General features: G+C 42.6%; 2 protein-coding genes across 2 annotated transcripts in view; one reads left to right on the forward strand and one right to left on the reverse strand.

Moving 5' to 3' along the window:
• LOC137996940 (4-galactosyl-N-acetylglucosaminide 3-alpha-L-fucosyltransferase 9-like) lies at window positions 1-1,460 on the forward strand. Its single transcript, XM_068842588.1, has one exon. It carries the CDS (start codon window positions 135-137, stop codon window positions 1,458-1,460), a length of 1,326 nt encoding a protein of 441 aa, XP_068698689.1. The 5' UTR covers window positions 1-134.
• The window catches only part of LOC137996939 (polyphosphoinositide phosphatase-like), a 31,671-nt gene continuing 19,007 nt past the window's right edge, over window positions 1,394-14,057 (reverse strand). Inside the window, exons 18-27 of the mRNA XM_068842587.1 lie at window positions 13,893-13,967; window positions 12,409-12,500; window positions 11,459-11,603; window positions 9,121-9,179; window positions 8,157-8,316; window positions 7,414-7,482; window positions 6,138-6,297; window positions 5,510-5,589; window positions 3,363-3,434; window positions 1,394-2,631 (exon numbers count right to left, since the gene is read on the reverse strand). Of these exons, the coding sequence (XP_068698688.1) occupies window positions 2,454-2,631; window positions 3,363-3,434; window positions 5,510-5,589; window positions 6,138-6,297; window positions 7,414-7,482; window positions 8,157-8,316; window positions 9,121-9,179; window positions 11,459-11,603; window positions 12,409-12,500; window positions 13,893-13,967 (1,090 nt within the window). The 3' untranslated portion in view covers window positions 1,394-2,453. The remainder of the gene's footprint in view (window positions 2,632-3,362; window positions 3,435-5,509; window positions 5,590-6,137; window positions 6,298-7,413; window positions 7,483-8,156; window positions 8,317-9,120; window positions 9,180-11,458; window positions 11,604-12,408; window positions 12,501-13,892; window positions 13,968-14,057) is intronic.

Below are 14,057 nucleotides of genomic sequence, written 5' to 3' on the forward strand. Positions count from 1 at the left end.
CGGGAAAATGCTTGTGTTTGCTTGAATGAACCCCACCCGCCTCATTTTGAAAAGGTCGCAACGACAGAACGCAGTTGGTGATCACACAAAGCAAAGGGACAGCGGCTGGGAAGGAACATTTAGGGCAAGGCAACATGATGTTCTGGATGCGACCGACATCAAAACGGAGATCAATGTTGCTGTGTTGTTTTACATTCCTTGTCGTACGGACCATGCTGTTTGTAGTTCATTTTTACAAGGAAGAAGTAGCGCGAAATAAGAAACCTGTTCGTTTGAGGGCAGGTGGGGAGCTAACACCGGTTGACACTTTCACTACAGAGGATGCTAACGTCCAGTGGAGTGAAGACGACTTTCCTAAACCTCAACGAAAAAGACTGATTATTTACTGGTCCGGAGTAAGAGGTCACAAAGTACCCGTTCAAAAAACAGGAATAAATCACTCGCATTTCTGGCCATTTTTCTATGCGGGTAAACCCGGAGAGTGTCCCGTCCCTTGCGAATTGTCCAGCGACCAATCGCGTGCCGCGGAAGCGAGCGCATTCGTGGTTCATGCCAGACCACCAGATATTTATAATTTGCCTCCGATTGAGAACTTAGCGCCGTGGATTCTCCAGACTAACGAGAATCCCGTCTACACGCCAGCCATGCACGATCCAAAGATTCTGTCACAATTTAATCTGCTGGTAAGTTATCGTTTAGACTCGGATTTTCCAGCTCCAATTTACCCAATGCCCGAACTCACTCCACCCGTACCTTTTCACAAACGCCTAGGAAACGTTTTAGCTATTTTTTCCAAGTGTGAACCCGTGAGGACAGAATACATGCGTCAGCTTATGAACTACATCCAAGTAGATTCTTATGGTGCCTGTTTGAAGAATAAAGAAGGCTTAATAGGATTATATGGGAAAATTGATAACAGATATGTTTTTAAAGATCACAAGCTTATACTGTCGAAATATTACAAGTTCTCCTTGGTTTTCATGAATCAAGACTGCGATTACTTCATAGATGACAGACTGTATCATGCACTAACAACTGGCTCAGTTCCAGTTTTTATGGGTACTGAAAAAGTGGACAAGTTTTTGCCAGGAAATCTTAAAAACTCTATCATCAAAGTGAGCGATTTCAAAAGCCCAAAGGAATTAGCAGAATATCTGAGGTTCCTTGGCAATAATGAAACCGCGTATAGCAAGTATTTAGAGTGGAAATGGAAAGGAATGGGTGATATTTTCAACACAACCATTGGTCGATGGTGGCAGCCGAGATACCCGTTGTTTTGCCAAGTGTGTATGGCACTGGCCAAAGGCAAGCTGCACCGTGGGCTCAAATTGGACTATTGCCAGCCTCGCAGGTTCGAGGACTGGGGGCTAGAAAGTCCAGACATTGGTCTAACGGATAAATACAGTTGGTTTATTTATGTTGCCTTTGTGGTGTTTATAGTTGCTCTACTGATGTTATAAATGAGAACTTTCTGCCGAAGAACACATCAAATGAAAGCAAACAAGTAGTGAAAAATTGTTTTGTAACCTTCCTGAGGTTTGTAACTGAAAGTTGCAGCGAAGGAGCTCGGCAATGAATGGTAAGATGATGTTGGACTGACAAGTTTTTGCCGGCTGGAAAATGACAACCGCCGAATAATAGTTGTAATGTAGCTAGTTTGTATAGTTTGAAAATGTTTTATTGTAAATGTTCTCAACTTTCACATTAAAAAGAAAAAACCTTCTTCAAAAACTGTCCACACGAACATGCCTAAATCGACAATTTAATTCCCATGTCAATCCATTGTTCGAACGGGAGAGTTAAAGTAGAGTGTCACAGAAGGTTTTGATCCTATTACCTGCATCTGTCGAGAATGGCTAAATTAATAACTTTGGCCTCTGTTTGACAACACTCAATTAAAACACACCCTACCTCAGCCAGTATTTGATGCCACAGGTGTGAAAAAGTAAGCTACTACACTCGGAACCCCGATACACGAGGATGGTTTGTTTATTTTATGATTCTGAGCAATGGTCTGGCCCCGGGTTCGAATTTATATAAGACGCTCTGCACAATTCTCGTCATCAGAGCCTTGGATCGACACAAGGCTCTGGCAAACTCTATCTAGGAGAACATGCGCCGTTGGGTTCTTATAGCCAAAAACTGGCTATTGGAACCTCACGGCGCCTGCTCACTCCTCGTGCTAACATGAATGCACCAATCAGAGACGCTTTTGATTGTTCTTCACGAAAACCAATGAGAAGACACTTTGTTTCGGGGTTCCCCAGAGCTCTTCTCTCGCTCAATCAAGGGAAGAGCTCTGGGGTCGAGATTGGCTCTGCACAAAAGTCTGATGCTCTACACGCTGAGCTAGCGGGTCGTCCCTTCGGTCATCCACTCGACCCATCTGCGCGATGCGGACGCTTGCCACATCTTTCCGAAACTTTCGACGTTGCTCCTATGGAAAGTCAGATTTACTGATATTTTCTGCCAACATATTTTCTGTACACTTCGACGCTAACAGGTGAAGTCCAGAACTGTCCACTCTTACCAGCCTGAATGTAAGCCGTGTACAGAGTCTTCGACGGTCGGTCTACCGGAGGTGGTCTCACGGAGCGACTGCAGTCTAGTGAGAAGGGTTTGTGGGCAGCCCTATTAAAAAGAATACATACACAAGCTTTTTGCGGGTTTCCTAATTAGATCTTTTTTATGAATTGCATATCCATCGTCTTCGTCGTCGCAAGAATCATCATCATCATCATGATCATCATTTGGTCTCGCGATTGAGACTGTGCAAGCACCACTCCACAGCTTCCCTGTCAGTCGTCGTCACATGCATCCGTAAAAGGAAATTCCTTTGGTACTGCGCTTTGACTACATGCACTACGCTGCGACAAGAGTGAATTAGATACGAATGTTGATCTATCACCTTGCGGCCGTGGTGCCCCACCACAGTCGCAAATGGATTTATTTTTAGATACACTTTGAGCGCGAAACAAACAAACGGTCGCAAACTTGAACCAATCAGAAGAAGCCATGTCATGCGTGACTGCTTCTGCCATGTCTTTTTCAGGGTCGTGACAACTGATTTTCGCGGTAACGGGTATTCTAAAAATCGACTCATTTGTTACTGTGCTGGGGAGCCCACCAATGCCATAACAACACTCTTATCTAAATCACTCTTGCCTGCGAGCAGTCCCTTCAGTTTTTAAAGGAAGCGTGGGTAATACGCGACTGTAGTCGTGCGTAAGATACTGGAGAGACACGGAGCCGCAAGACCATGTCCCTCACGGGTGCATGACGCTGTCACGATAAAGCTCCCCACCCTCCCCCCCCCCCCCCCAAAAAAAAAAAACTGAATTGGGCATCAGTGTGTTCCTTACCAGTTGTAATGGATGTGCCTCACTCCTGGCCGTTCTCTATCTCGTGTAGCGGTCTTCCCAAATTGTACAAATCTGTCGAGAACACAGAATAGTTGTTCATTGCACCCTGTCTCGACTTAAACGGAACTATCATCCTTGTCTCAGATCATCATGTACAGCACCATGCCAGTTAGGTGACAGAATAAGTCCTGTACTTCCTAGATCAAATATTTTATTGCGTTCCAAGTTAGAACGTAATTTCTAATCTTGGGTTTCCTATGTATGGGGTGAGCTTAAGCAAGTTCTCGTTTTACGTCATCTGCTTTTTCAGCGCCATCTTGAATTACGTCATACGTGCATGTGCGTCTCGGTTTTCACACGTCGTATGCGCAAATGACGATGGCGTACCACGTAATTGTTTGTACGGAGTTAATTCGCACCAACACACTGATATTTTTAGTAATTTCTCAGGCAATTTCAAAAGATTCCAGATTTTTGTTACGGCATCACTTCCAAACTCTCCATTTTTAGCCACATTCCACAAGCCTCACATGAATACTTTCGATAGACGTTCTTTATATAAATGCATCGTCTTCATGGCATCACGGCTTGTCTCGAGATTCCAACCTCCAAAGTTCTCCCAACGACCGCACTTCATAATCAATGATTACTCCTAGTTTAATTTTATATGATCATTCAAATTCAAAGTATATTTCCAGCTTAAAGAGGCTAAAATTCTTCACATAGTTCAAGAAAGCTAACAAAATAACGTCTGTCGTCCAATCACAGATAACTTGAGAAATAAAGTTCCAACACACCACGTTGTTTGTAACTTTGAGCCAGCTTCTCATAGATCGGAAAATACTCATTATTGAATTCATCCCTTCGTGTGATATTACGCAATTTTTCCATGAAAACGTTGGTAAATAGCCCCTAGTTGGCTAATCTCATATGCAATAAGCGCGAATGAAATTCTCGTTTTATTACATTTCAATAAATCCTGAATGTTTAGATTCCTGGAAATTTCGCTTCGGCCACAAATTAAACTTTCCATCTTTGCGACACTTTGCGCGATCACACGGTATATGAGCTGATAGTCACGATTTAGTCCCAATCTAAATGCTAAGAACGAAATATCCGTCATATATATAATAAAATAATAATTATATAGATGTCGGAGGATCTAACAAATCCCTGCTTCATCTGCATAAAACCTTTAAAGGCCTGGGCAAAACGTCTTCAGCATTCGCTTCAACATCCTTTCGATTTTGGTGAACGTTGCTGACTGCTGGGGTGGGGTGGGGTGGGCAAACATCATCAACATTTGATTCAACATCACTCCCAAGCTACAGCCACGGTTGTTACCATGGAAACGGATATGGACACGTCACTGATAGACCAATTAGTGCGCAGGCGCATACCCAACAATGTTGAAAGAGGTGGACAACAGGATTCAACTTCATCCAACATTCGTTGTTGTAGTTATGCAGGCCAAATGATAAAAAAAAAACTCAGGAGAATTCACTATAAGAGTGAAATTCGAAGTGCTCTGTATTCCCATCTAATACAGGGTTGCCACTCATTAGAACCCAAAAAATTCCCTGACTTTTCCCTGACTTTTCACTGACCTGAAAACAACTTTCACTGACCTTGCATTAGGCGAGTTCCACCACGTTTTGATAAAAATGGCCGAAGGAAAACACTGGTTCCCAAGCTTCTTCCAATTTCTCTTCCTTATTTGGAAGAAGGCATTCACAACGAAAGCCACTGACCGAAAAACCCGGCATTTGAACACATAACTCGATCGACTACAGCTTCATTTTCCGAATGAAAATGTCTTCATAAACTTCACAAAACATGAAAACAAAATTCCCTGACTTTTCACTGACTTTGACAAGAACTGAGATTTTCCCTGAACTTTTGCAAAATTCCCTGACTTTTCCCTGACCTTGAAAAATTTTTGTTTTTCCCTGACTTTTCCCTGACCGTGGCAACCCTGTAATACATCTGAGCGGAAACGGGCCCACACAAGCACAGAGGAAAACAGCGATTTTTTTAATAACTCAGATAGTTAGGTCTCTGCTCTCGAGCTTAACAGCCGCAGCCAATGAATCCCTCCTCTCTAACCGATGAGAAACTCAGGCCATATACTTAGCAAATTGGAATACCTTTCATAAGCCCCCATACTCTGCTGCTTTGGGTCTTTCAAGCCAATGCCATAAACATCCTGCATTGACGGCAGCAGCTCCTGTGGAAAATCATGACCACGTCAATGTTGAGGCAATAGATCACTTTCGATATATTAAAATTCAGCTTGGCAGCCAGGCCTAGAGGACACAAACAAAGGAACCTGAATGAACATGTTTATTCATTTCTTTTGTTTGTGTCCTCGAAGCCTCACTATCAAGCTGAATTTTAATATATCGAAAGTGGTCTATTGCAGAGATTTCAATTAAATGCTGGAAAGCCAAACAAAACCAACGAGTTCTTTTGGGACGATTGCAAATAGCGCATAAACGCCTTCTTGCGCGTTACAATGTTTGTTAACTCGGCGAGCCTTTTATGCCGGCAAGGAGTTCCACAGTGAAACCGCCCGATAATGGAAGGTTGGTTGGCCTGGTTTAAGGAGTTAAGATCGACATCTGACATCTTTTAAAAACTATTGTCCAAATTTTACAAAAGTTTAATCCATTTCACAGAACTTTAAAGAGTTTGATGCAGATCACACAACCTGACAACCGCGTAACACAAACGTTGAGAAATCGCCACAGCTTTTAATGTAAGAAATCGACGAACCTGAAATGAAACACAACACGTGCTACTGCTGCTGCTCTTTTCCATAAACGATATGGCTGAGCTGTCATCCTCTGAGCTGGATCCAGGATCACTGCTGTCATACAGGCCCAACGGCTCGGGTGCCGCGCCAACAGTTCGGCGGGTAGGGACTGGCCGACGGCTACAGTAGAATAAGTTAGGTCAGTTTGGTGAAAAAAGGCTGGTTAATACTACAAGCTTTTTTCAACAAGTTGAACCCCATGGGACACGTCGCGGGGACAAAATCACCCCCGAACTGGTGTTGCAGAATTATAAAAGTATCAGTTTACACGTGGGGACATGCCGCTGCAACATATCCCTGGGACATGTACCCGAAACATTTTGGTGTGTGTGCAAATGTTGTGATTTTGTCCCTGCGACATGTCCCCGCTACACGACCCTAATGCATGTCGCCTCAGTGTGTACTCAGACACCTTTTTGTCGTTGCAACATGTCGCTGTACCATGTCCCTGCAACAAGAAACCCTCGTGTCTGCCCACCTTCACAGGGAAAATCGAAAGAAACGGTTATGTAAATGAAGAAAAATCGGTATCCCATCATAAATTATTAATAAGTTTTATAAGAAAATTTAAACATGTCGTTGATGGGCGCGTGTGACTGAAAACCGCTGTAGATAGGATAGGAAAGGAAAGGAAAGGAAAGGAACTAGTGTCTAGTCGTTCTAGCGCTGAAGCACTAATTGGGGACACTGTAAATTGAAATTAACAATTAACACAAATCAAGTCAAATGTTGGTTTTTGAGGAGAGGGGAAACCGGAGTACCCGGAGAAAACCTCTCGGTGCAGAGTAGAGAACCAACAAACTCAACCCACACATGACGAACCCGGGCCACTTTGGTGGGAGGTGAGTGCTCTCGCCACTGAGCCAACCCTGCACGCCACGAGTTACAAACAACAAATTGGCTGCCGTCTCTCTGTTGGGGTTATTTCGCTTTAATTGTTGCTTTCAGGTCACTTCAGAGGGGCGTCTGTAAAATGGCTCGATAGCTAAGCTCAACATTTTCAACCGTCCCCTTCTATGACAACGCTGGTTGCCTCCTTTGACTTCAGTTTCTAGTTTTGTTCTTACAAGTCCCCCACAAGCTTCAAGCATTAAATAAAACTGTTTAAAAACTGATTAAGACAGCCAATGTCTGTTATCTTCTAGCCAGCGGAGCAACCATTGCCGTACAACCAGAAAACACCGGAAAGACGGCAATGGATTGTTACGCAAGCTTCCATCTTCACACATTGCTCACCCAGTTAACTTGGCAGGCGCTCTCACCACAAAAGGACTGTGGTTATGGGCAATCGGCGGCATAAAATCCCTGGGAAAAGAAAAAAAATCAAAATGTTCCGCTTTTTATCCAATGCATGGAGGCTTCTATCTACCTTCGCTGTCACTTCCGAGTAAGTGATCTTGACTTTAACTCTGAAGGAGATATTGGTCTTTTTAACAAAATGAGAGCTCTAAAAAGAGTAACAGAAGTAATGAACGAAACGATACATGAAATGAATCATATACTGAACTGCGGATATGAAATCAAGTAAATCTATGATCCTCGCAGTCATGGACGCAATTTTAGCAATTGCGTAGAGACGCTTGACAGGGTTCGAACCCGCGACCCCGCGATACCGGTGCGACGCTCGAACCAACCGAGCCACGAAGCCACTGACGTTGGAAGCTGTTCATTTGTGGGTTCTAATTTCCACGTGAATGAATCAATGAACGAAATGATACATGGAATGAATCATAAACTGAACTGCGGATATGAAATCAAGTAAAACTATGATCCTCGCAGCTTCAAATTGAATGTGAACAGCGGCCATATCCCTGGCCACGGTTTCGCCTGTAAACAGCCTCTTCAAATTTTCGAGACGGCGTAAGTGGCGCGACGGGAAACAATGCAAACACAAGAGCAGGGCCAAAAGAAACTTAAGATGATTTTACACCTTCTGCTGCTCGACAGCTGTGAGGAGAAAACAGACACTAATCACATACCTACAGGACTTCTGCATTACGTGAGGATAGAGGGACTCCAGCACGGTCAAATCGTCAGGCTGATAAAATTCGGAAAACACGTCCACTGGTTCCTCATCTGTGTTAAGTGAATGCTGTGTAGCGCGATCTTCATTGTTATCCGTCTCTTCTGGAGCAGATTCTGTGAATGATAAGCGCAGGGTTCATTTACTTGTAGGTGAGAGGAAGGACATGAATAAAAAACTGTTGAAGTAAGGATCATTTAAGAATCGTGTTGCTCTAGAAGACAGACCATAACTCTTGAGACATAAGGTATCATGAGGCGGTTTGTCCAAGAGTGAAAGCAATAAGACGTAAGCGTCACGAAGTGTCCTCATACCTTTTACCTATCTTTTACATAATTTGTGTCCGGAAATTCTGGCGATGAACGTCATAAAGTGCATGTCCCCCAAAGGTTAACATTAAATTTTACGAAAACAATGAAGGAGCTATGTCACCCAAAACAATGTAATTTATGACACCCAAAATGCCCTAAAAGTAGAATGAAACATTGCGATAACCACTTAAAACCGTTGAACAACATAAAAGCATGGATGGGCAAAAATGGACAAGATTGACACGGGGTGCATTTGGGTAATCTTGAAAAAAGTCGGCTCGACGTTTTCAAGGTCATTTTTGTTCAGAATCATCTTGTTTGTGATGTAACGCCGGATAATTTTATCAGTAAAGGAATTCCACATTAAATTTTAGAGTTGTAAACTCTTGATTATCTAAAGATTTTCCCTAAAATAACTAAAATAACGTGACATAGCCCCTTTAACATCAAAGATAACACGAACGCTAACGTTAAGTCTATTGTTGTAAATACGTAATTGATGCTTCAACTAAACCGGACACTAAAAGGGAGAGTACTTCCCAAATACTTTCAATCCTGGACAGTTGACAATCCATTTGTGTAAAAGAGCTTAATTAAATTTGTACTCACCAAGAGGGGTAGGGTGAGGCAAATAATTGATCACTGTTTGATCCCACCACTTGGTGTAACTGACAAAGGAAAACAAAAAATGGCAAGTTGCGACTTCTTGAAATTAACAGGAAAAAAAAGAGCTAGAAGCAAGTGCGCTTCGCGTTCACTCCACGCAGTCCCCAAGACTTTTTCGCGCCTGTTTTGCAGTCTCAATAAAAAACATTCATTGTGGCCACGTTGATAACTCTTATCAATCATCCAGGCTCATATGGTTGGCGCTAATCAGCGTTACATACCATGGAAACCTACAGCTTTTGATACCTCTTAACCAAAGGTTAGTGCTAACCAAGCTTCGAGCAACCGGCCCAAGGAAGTTGTCATTCGTTTCGGTTATTGCACCAGTAACGGCAACCGGAAGTGACGCATTTTCCGTTTTTTAGTTGTCTTGACAATACCACAGTTAGATCACTGAGCATCTTTTCGCTAGTACAGACGATAAGTTAAAAACTCTGGACCGGAGAGAGCCTAGCATGTCCTAGCATGCGAAGTGTTCACTTCCGGTTTCCGTCAGTTGTTCAAAAACGTCTGGTTGAGCACCGGGCTGCAATGCGGGAGGTCGTGAGTTCAACTCCGGCCGAACCAACACTCAGGGTCTTTAACTAACTGGGGAGAAAGTGCTGCCATTGTAATGTCATCTGCAAATGGTTAGACATAAAAGTCTTCTAGAATAAGGACGATGAACCGTAGGCCCCGTCTCACAACCCTTCAAAGTATATAATCCTGTGGGACGTAAAAGAACTCACACACTTGTCCCAAAGAGTAGCGCATGTAGTTCCCTGCGTTGTGGTTTGTCTTCTGTGGTTGGGAGGGTAAATGCTCGGAGATACTAGCTACACCAAGTTACTCTAAAATCCGAGGGTAAATAAAGATATGAACTATGAACTTAACAGGCAACAACCCCCCCCCCCCCCCCCCTTCCCCACCTTTTTTTAAAGACAAAATTGATTCAAAGTTCGGATAGACCTTATTCATAAATGGCGGTAAATTTATAATTCTTTTGTCGAAGTGCAAATTAGCCTACCAAGCCTCGATACCATACAGTGAATTGAAAAGAATTCTTGCTCTAAAATGAGGCTTGATAGGCTAATTTGCACGTGGACAAAAGAATTATAAATGTGGCCGCCATTTATGAATAAGGTCTATAACTTACCAAAAATAAAGAGATAAAATAACCATTTACGGATGCTAAACCAACAAGCCGCCTTTTGACATGGAGGCTGATCATGTGAGCCAAAGATACAGAAAGTACGAAAACAGGTGTGAAGGACGGTGTTTTCGTGGTTAAGAGTGAAATGTCACTTTGCAAATCGTATCTATCTTTTTATCCTTGAAATTTAGATGCCTTCATACTTTGACGGCAGATTCACTGGGTACTACATCCTCTACTCGTTCAGGGCGTTGAGAGCGATTCACAACTGATGACAGGCTTGTGAACATTAAATGTGCCCGTCTGAGGCGGAGTCTGAAATTTATCGTTTTTTTCGATAAGACGAGAAAGTCTTACTTTATTACTTTATATGAACTGAAAATCAGTGTAGGTAAATCGTTGTTATATCTCTTTTAGGAAGCGTGCGAAAAAACACGACGATGTGCAACCAATCTCTTGAGCCACAAGTAGCAGTGGTGTAATTTACAAATGCTGGTAGACGAACAAAATAAGCTAATGACATATTCATTGTTTCAGCCCAAAAACATGGCAGCGATGACGTAACGTGAAAACCACCAATACAAGTTCGCGTTGTTGGGATTATGAATGAATTTATTTAACTGTCAAATCTTCCAGAGCTGAGGAGCTAACTGGGGACACTGAACATCCAAATCAAATCAATTTAACTCAAATGAAAATTTAGGTGTGCCCCGAGAAAAACCTCTCGGAGCAACAAACTCAGGAAACTGATCTCCCCACTGCGCCAGCCCTGCACACCGCAAGTCGTTGCAATTCGAAAACATGCATTGACTGCCCACAAATTCAACTGGCATGAACGGGAGTAGAAATAGAAGGACTGAAACGTAATGTGCTCAGTTCCTCCATATAGATATGGTCACTTCTCGCCGCTATTTCGAGAATGACGGCAAAGAAATTAAACAAAATATAAAACAGGTGTGGAGAGTAGAGAGCCCTTGTTTTGGCTCATTAAAACGTTTTCTGCCGTTTTCGTTCTCGCCGACGAAGTCTTTGCGGTAAGCTCCCTATTTTAAGCACACGAGTGTGTTCCGACATAGATTTGAGCCCACCCATTTGTGACCGGGCAGCAGTTTCTGGACGCGTCCTACCCTCATTCGTCGACCCTATTACCTCTTTCTCTTCTTAGACGCTTTCAAGTCCCAAGTTGTATTGTGGTGCAAGTAATAATCACTGGGTAACTCCCAAATCTTGTGTTTTTCCAGTTGGGGTAAAAATATCCCTAGAAACAGATTCATAGCTTGTTGTTTGTCAGCGTCTGCAAAGACAAAACAAAAAAAACAGTTGTTTGACGTCGTTGTTTTATGCAAACATTTTTTCATTTTTGTTGGTAATTAATCAAAGCAAATAAGACCACCCCAGTTCATGAATAGAATGTTCCATATCAATATTACATGCAAAGGTCAACAGTTTTATCTCAAGGCGCTACTCTCCTCAGCAGAAGGTCTATGAAGTGCAGTTGAAAGTTCAAGTTTTAAGAGTGTTCAAAATGACTGAAACCTTGACTTTTCGCTTTCGGAATACTCGCTCTTTACCACACCAAAACTCAGTTTTTAAGTAACTGCGGAGAATATACTGCCAGTTCGTGATAACATCAGCAACCGTTAAGAGCGTTCTAGTCTTCTCGGATAAAGATGATGTACCTCGCCCAAAGGCCTCTTCTTACACTCAGATACACTATAACTTAATCTGCACTTGGGGCAATGGGCCATTTCCGAGTTCACGTCTGCCTCCTCTTCAAAGCTAGTCTAGGAGCGAAGTTTTTCTTATGAAATTTAGCTTTCATTGATATGTAAAGAATAACTAATTACCATCACAAAAACTTCGCACTTAGACTCGCTTTGTAGAGGAGGCAGACATGAACTCAGAAATGGCCTATTATATAAACCGACTAGTGATTCAACGTATGCTAGAGAACTGCATCGCCGCGGAATCGCTCAACGAAGAGTCCCGTAGAAATGCCTTTCAAAGTGTTATCAAGAGCATTCGAATATTTCCTATTGCCGCGGGGGAACGAAGAACATAGTCTAACAAGATGCCACAACGTTAATCGTTTATCTCACCGGTAAAAGCATTGCTGTAGTAACGAGACACCGTCTGCATGATGTCCCGAGAGTGGGTAGTAAACGGCGAGACCTTACGGTAGGTTCGAATTCTAAAAGTAAAGAGATATTTGACAGTTAATGCACAAACCATTGATGCTTGAGACACAATCTCGACCCCAGAGCTCTTCTCTCGACTGAGGGAGAGAAGAGCTCTGGGGAACCCTGAAACAAAGTGTCTTCTCATTGGTTTTCGTGAAGAACAATCAAAAGCGTCTCTAATTGGTGCATTCATGTTAGCAGGAGGAGTGAGCAGGCGCCGTAAGGTTCAAATAGCCAATTTTTGGCTACAAGAACCAAACGGCGCATGTTCTCCTGGATAGAGTTTTCCAGAGCCTTGTGTCGATCCAAGGCTCTGGTGACGAGAATGGCTTGAGACACAGAGAACTGACGTCGCCAACAACAAGCTTGCGCAAGGGGTCATCCACTAGATTAGCCTTTGCTATTTGGATGATCCCAACTCGCTCCCTATTTTGTTATTACACATTACACTCTTATTACACTCTCTTTTGTTGCCTATGTAAATTTTACCTATAATCTTTTATATGTTATGTGAAACTGAGCTGAGTTAAATAAATCATCTTGTCATGTCGCAACAAGCACCATGTAGTTGCAGTGGTTAGGGTGGGGTGGTCGGTCAAAGTGCAACTCCTGCTTCCTGGCTTGTTCCTAGTGGTCGCGAACACAACTTTACCACATTTGTAAATAGCCTAGTGGACTAGGGCTTCTCAATGCTTTTTTTAAATCAGTCTAGGATCAGGCTCCGCAGTGCAAGGGGACGAAAATAAATCATCTAGAACAGCGAGCCAAGCGGGGCTTTGGAGAGAGAGAGGGGAAGGTGGAGTTCGCAGCCTTGTCTTTTGCACAGGCGCGCTTCAGTGGCTTGCTTTGCTCGCCAATTTTCCCACAGCGGAGTCTGTTCACATGCTCTTTGTTTATTAGAAATGCTACTTTCCATAAAAGTCCCCATAGCTTTGTGTTTTTAACGTCATTACTGTGACGTGTTACCAAATTACCCGTTTTACACAACTAATTACGCGCCTAGGCGAGCCAGCAGTTTCAAGTTTTATAACGGAAGTCACCGAAAAATAATTTTTTGGTCACATAGTCTTGCTTCATGAACTTTTTTTCTTTGTTCAGTTTGTACTAGAGAGCCTTCCTTGCCTTGCGAGGATGAGCAAAATTCGGCCAGTGCTTCTGATTTAGATGGAAGAAAAACAATGATAACTCGGCCACCATTTATGAAGGTGGTCTATGATCCGTCTAACTTGAACCCGTTTTCCTACTGGACAAACTGTAAGAAGCACCGCCAACCTCCTAATGGAATTTCTTCAGAGTTTACTGTCTTCTTGAAATTATAATACTATATTATAATACTATATTATAATACTATATTATAATACTATATTATAATACTATATTATAATACTATAGTAATACTATACCCATGCACTAGCTGTGATCCACCATACTGCAAAGCAAGCGTGTCGCCATGAGCTTCATAGAGATCCTCTAAAATCCTGAAAGATCAATCCAAGTTTTTGGGGGCGCTTAAGTCGAGTTTTGTTGACATTCAATCGCATCGATCATGGTAAGGGTTTCTACTGGAT

The sequence above is a fragment of the Montipora foliosa genome, chromosome 3 (genome assembly GCF_036669935.1).
Source record: "Montipora foliosa isolate CH-2021 chromosome 3, ASM3666993v2, whole genome shotgun sequence".
Lineage (NCBI taxonomy): Eukaryota > Metazoa > Cnidaria > Anthozoa > Scleractinia > Acroporidae > Montipora > Montipora foliosa.

Excerpts from the sequence above, each read along its gene's own strand:
- LOC137996940 (XM_068842588.1), top strand. The coding sequence starts at position 135 with ATGATGTTCTGGATGCGACCGACATCAAAACGGAGATCAATGTTGCTG.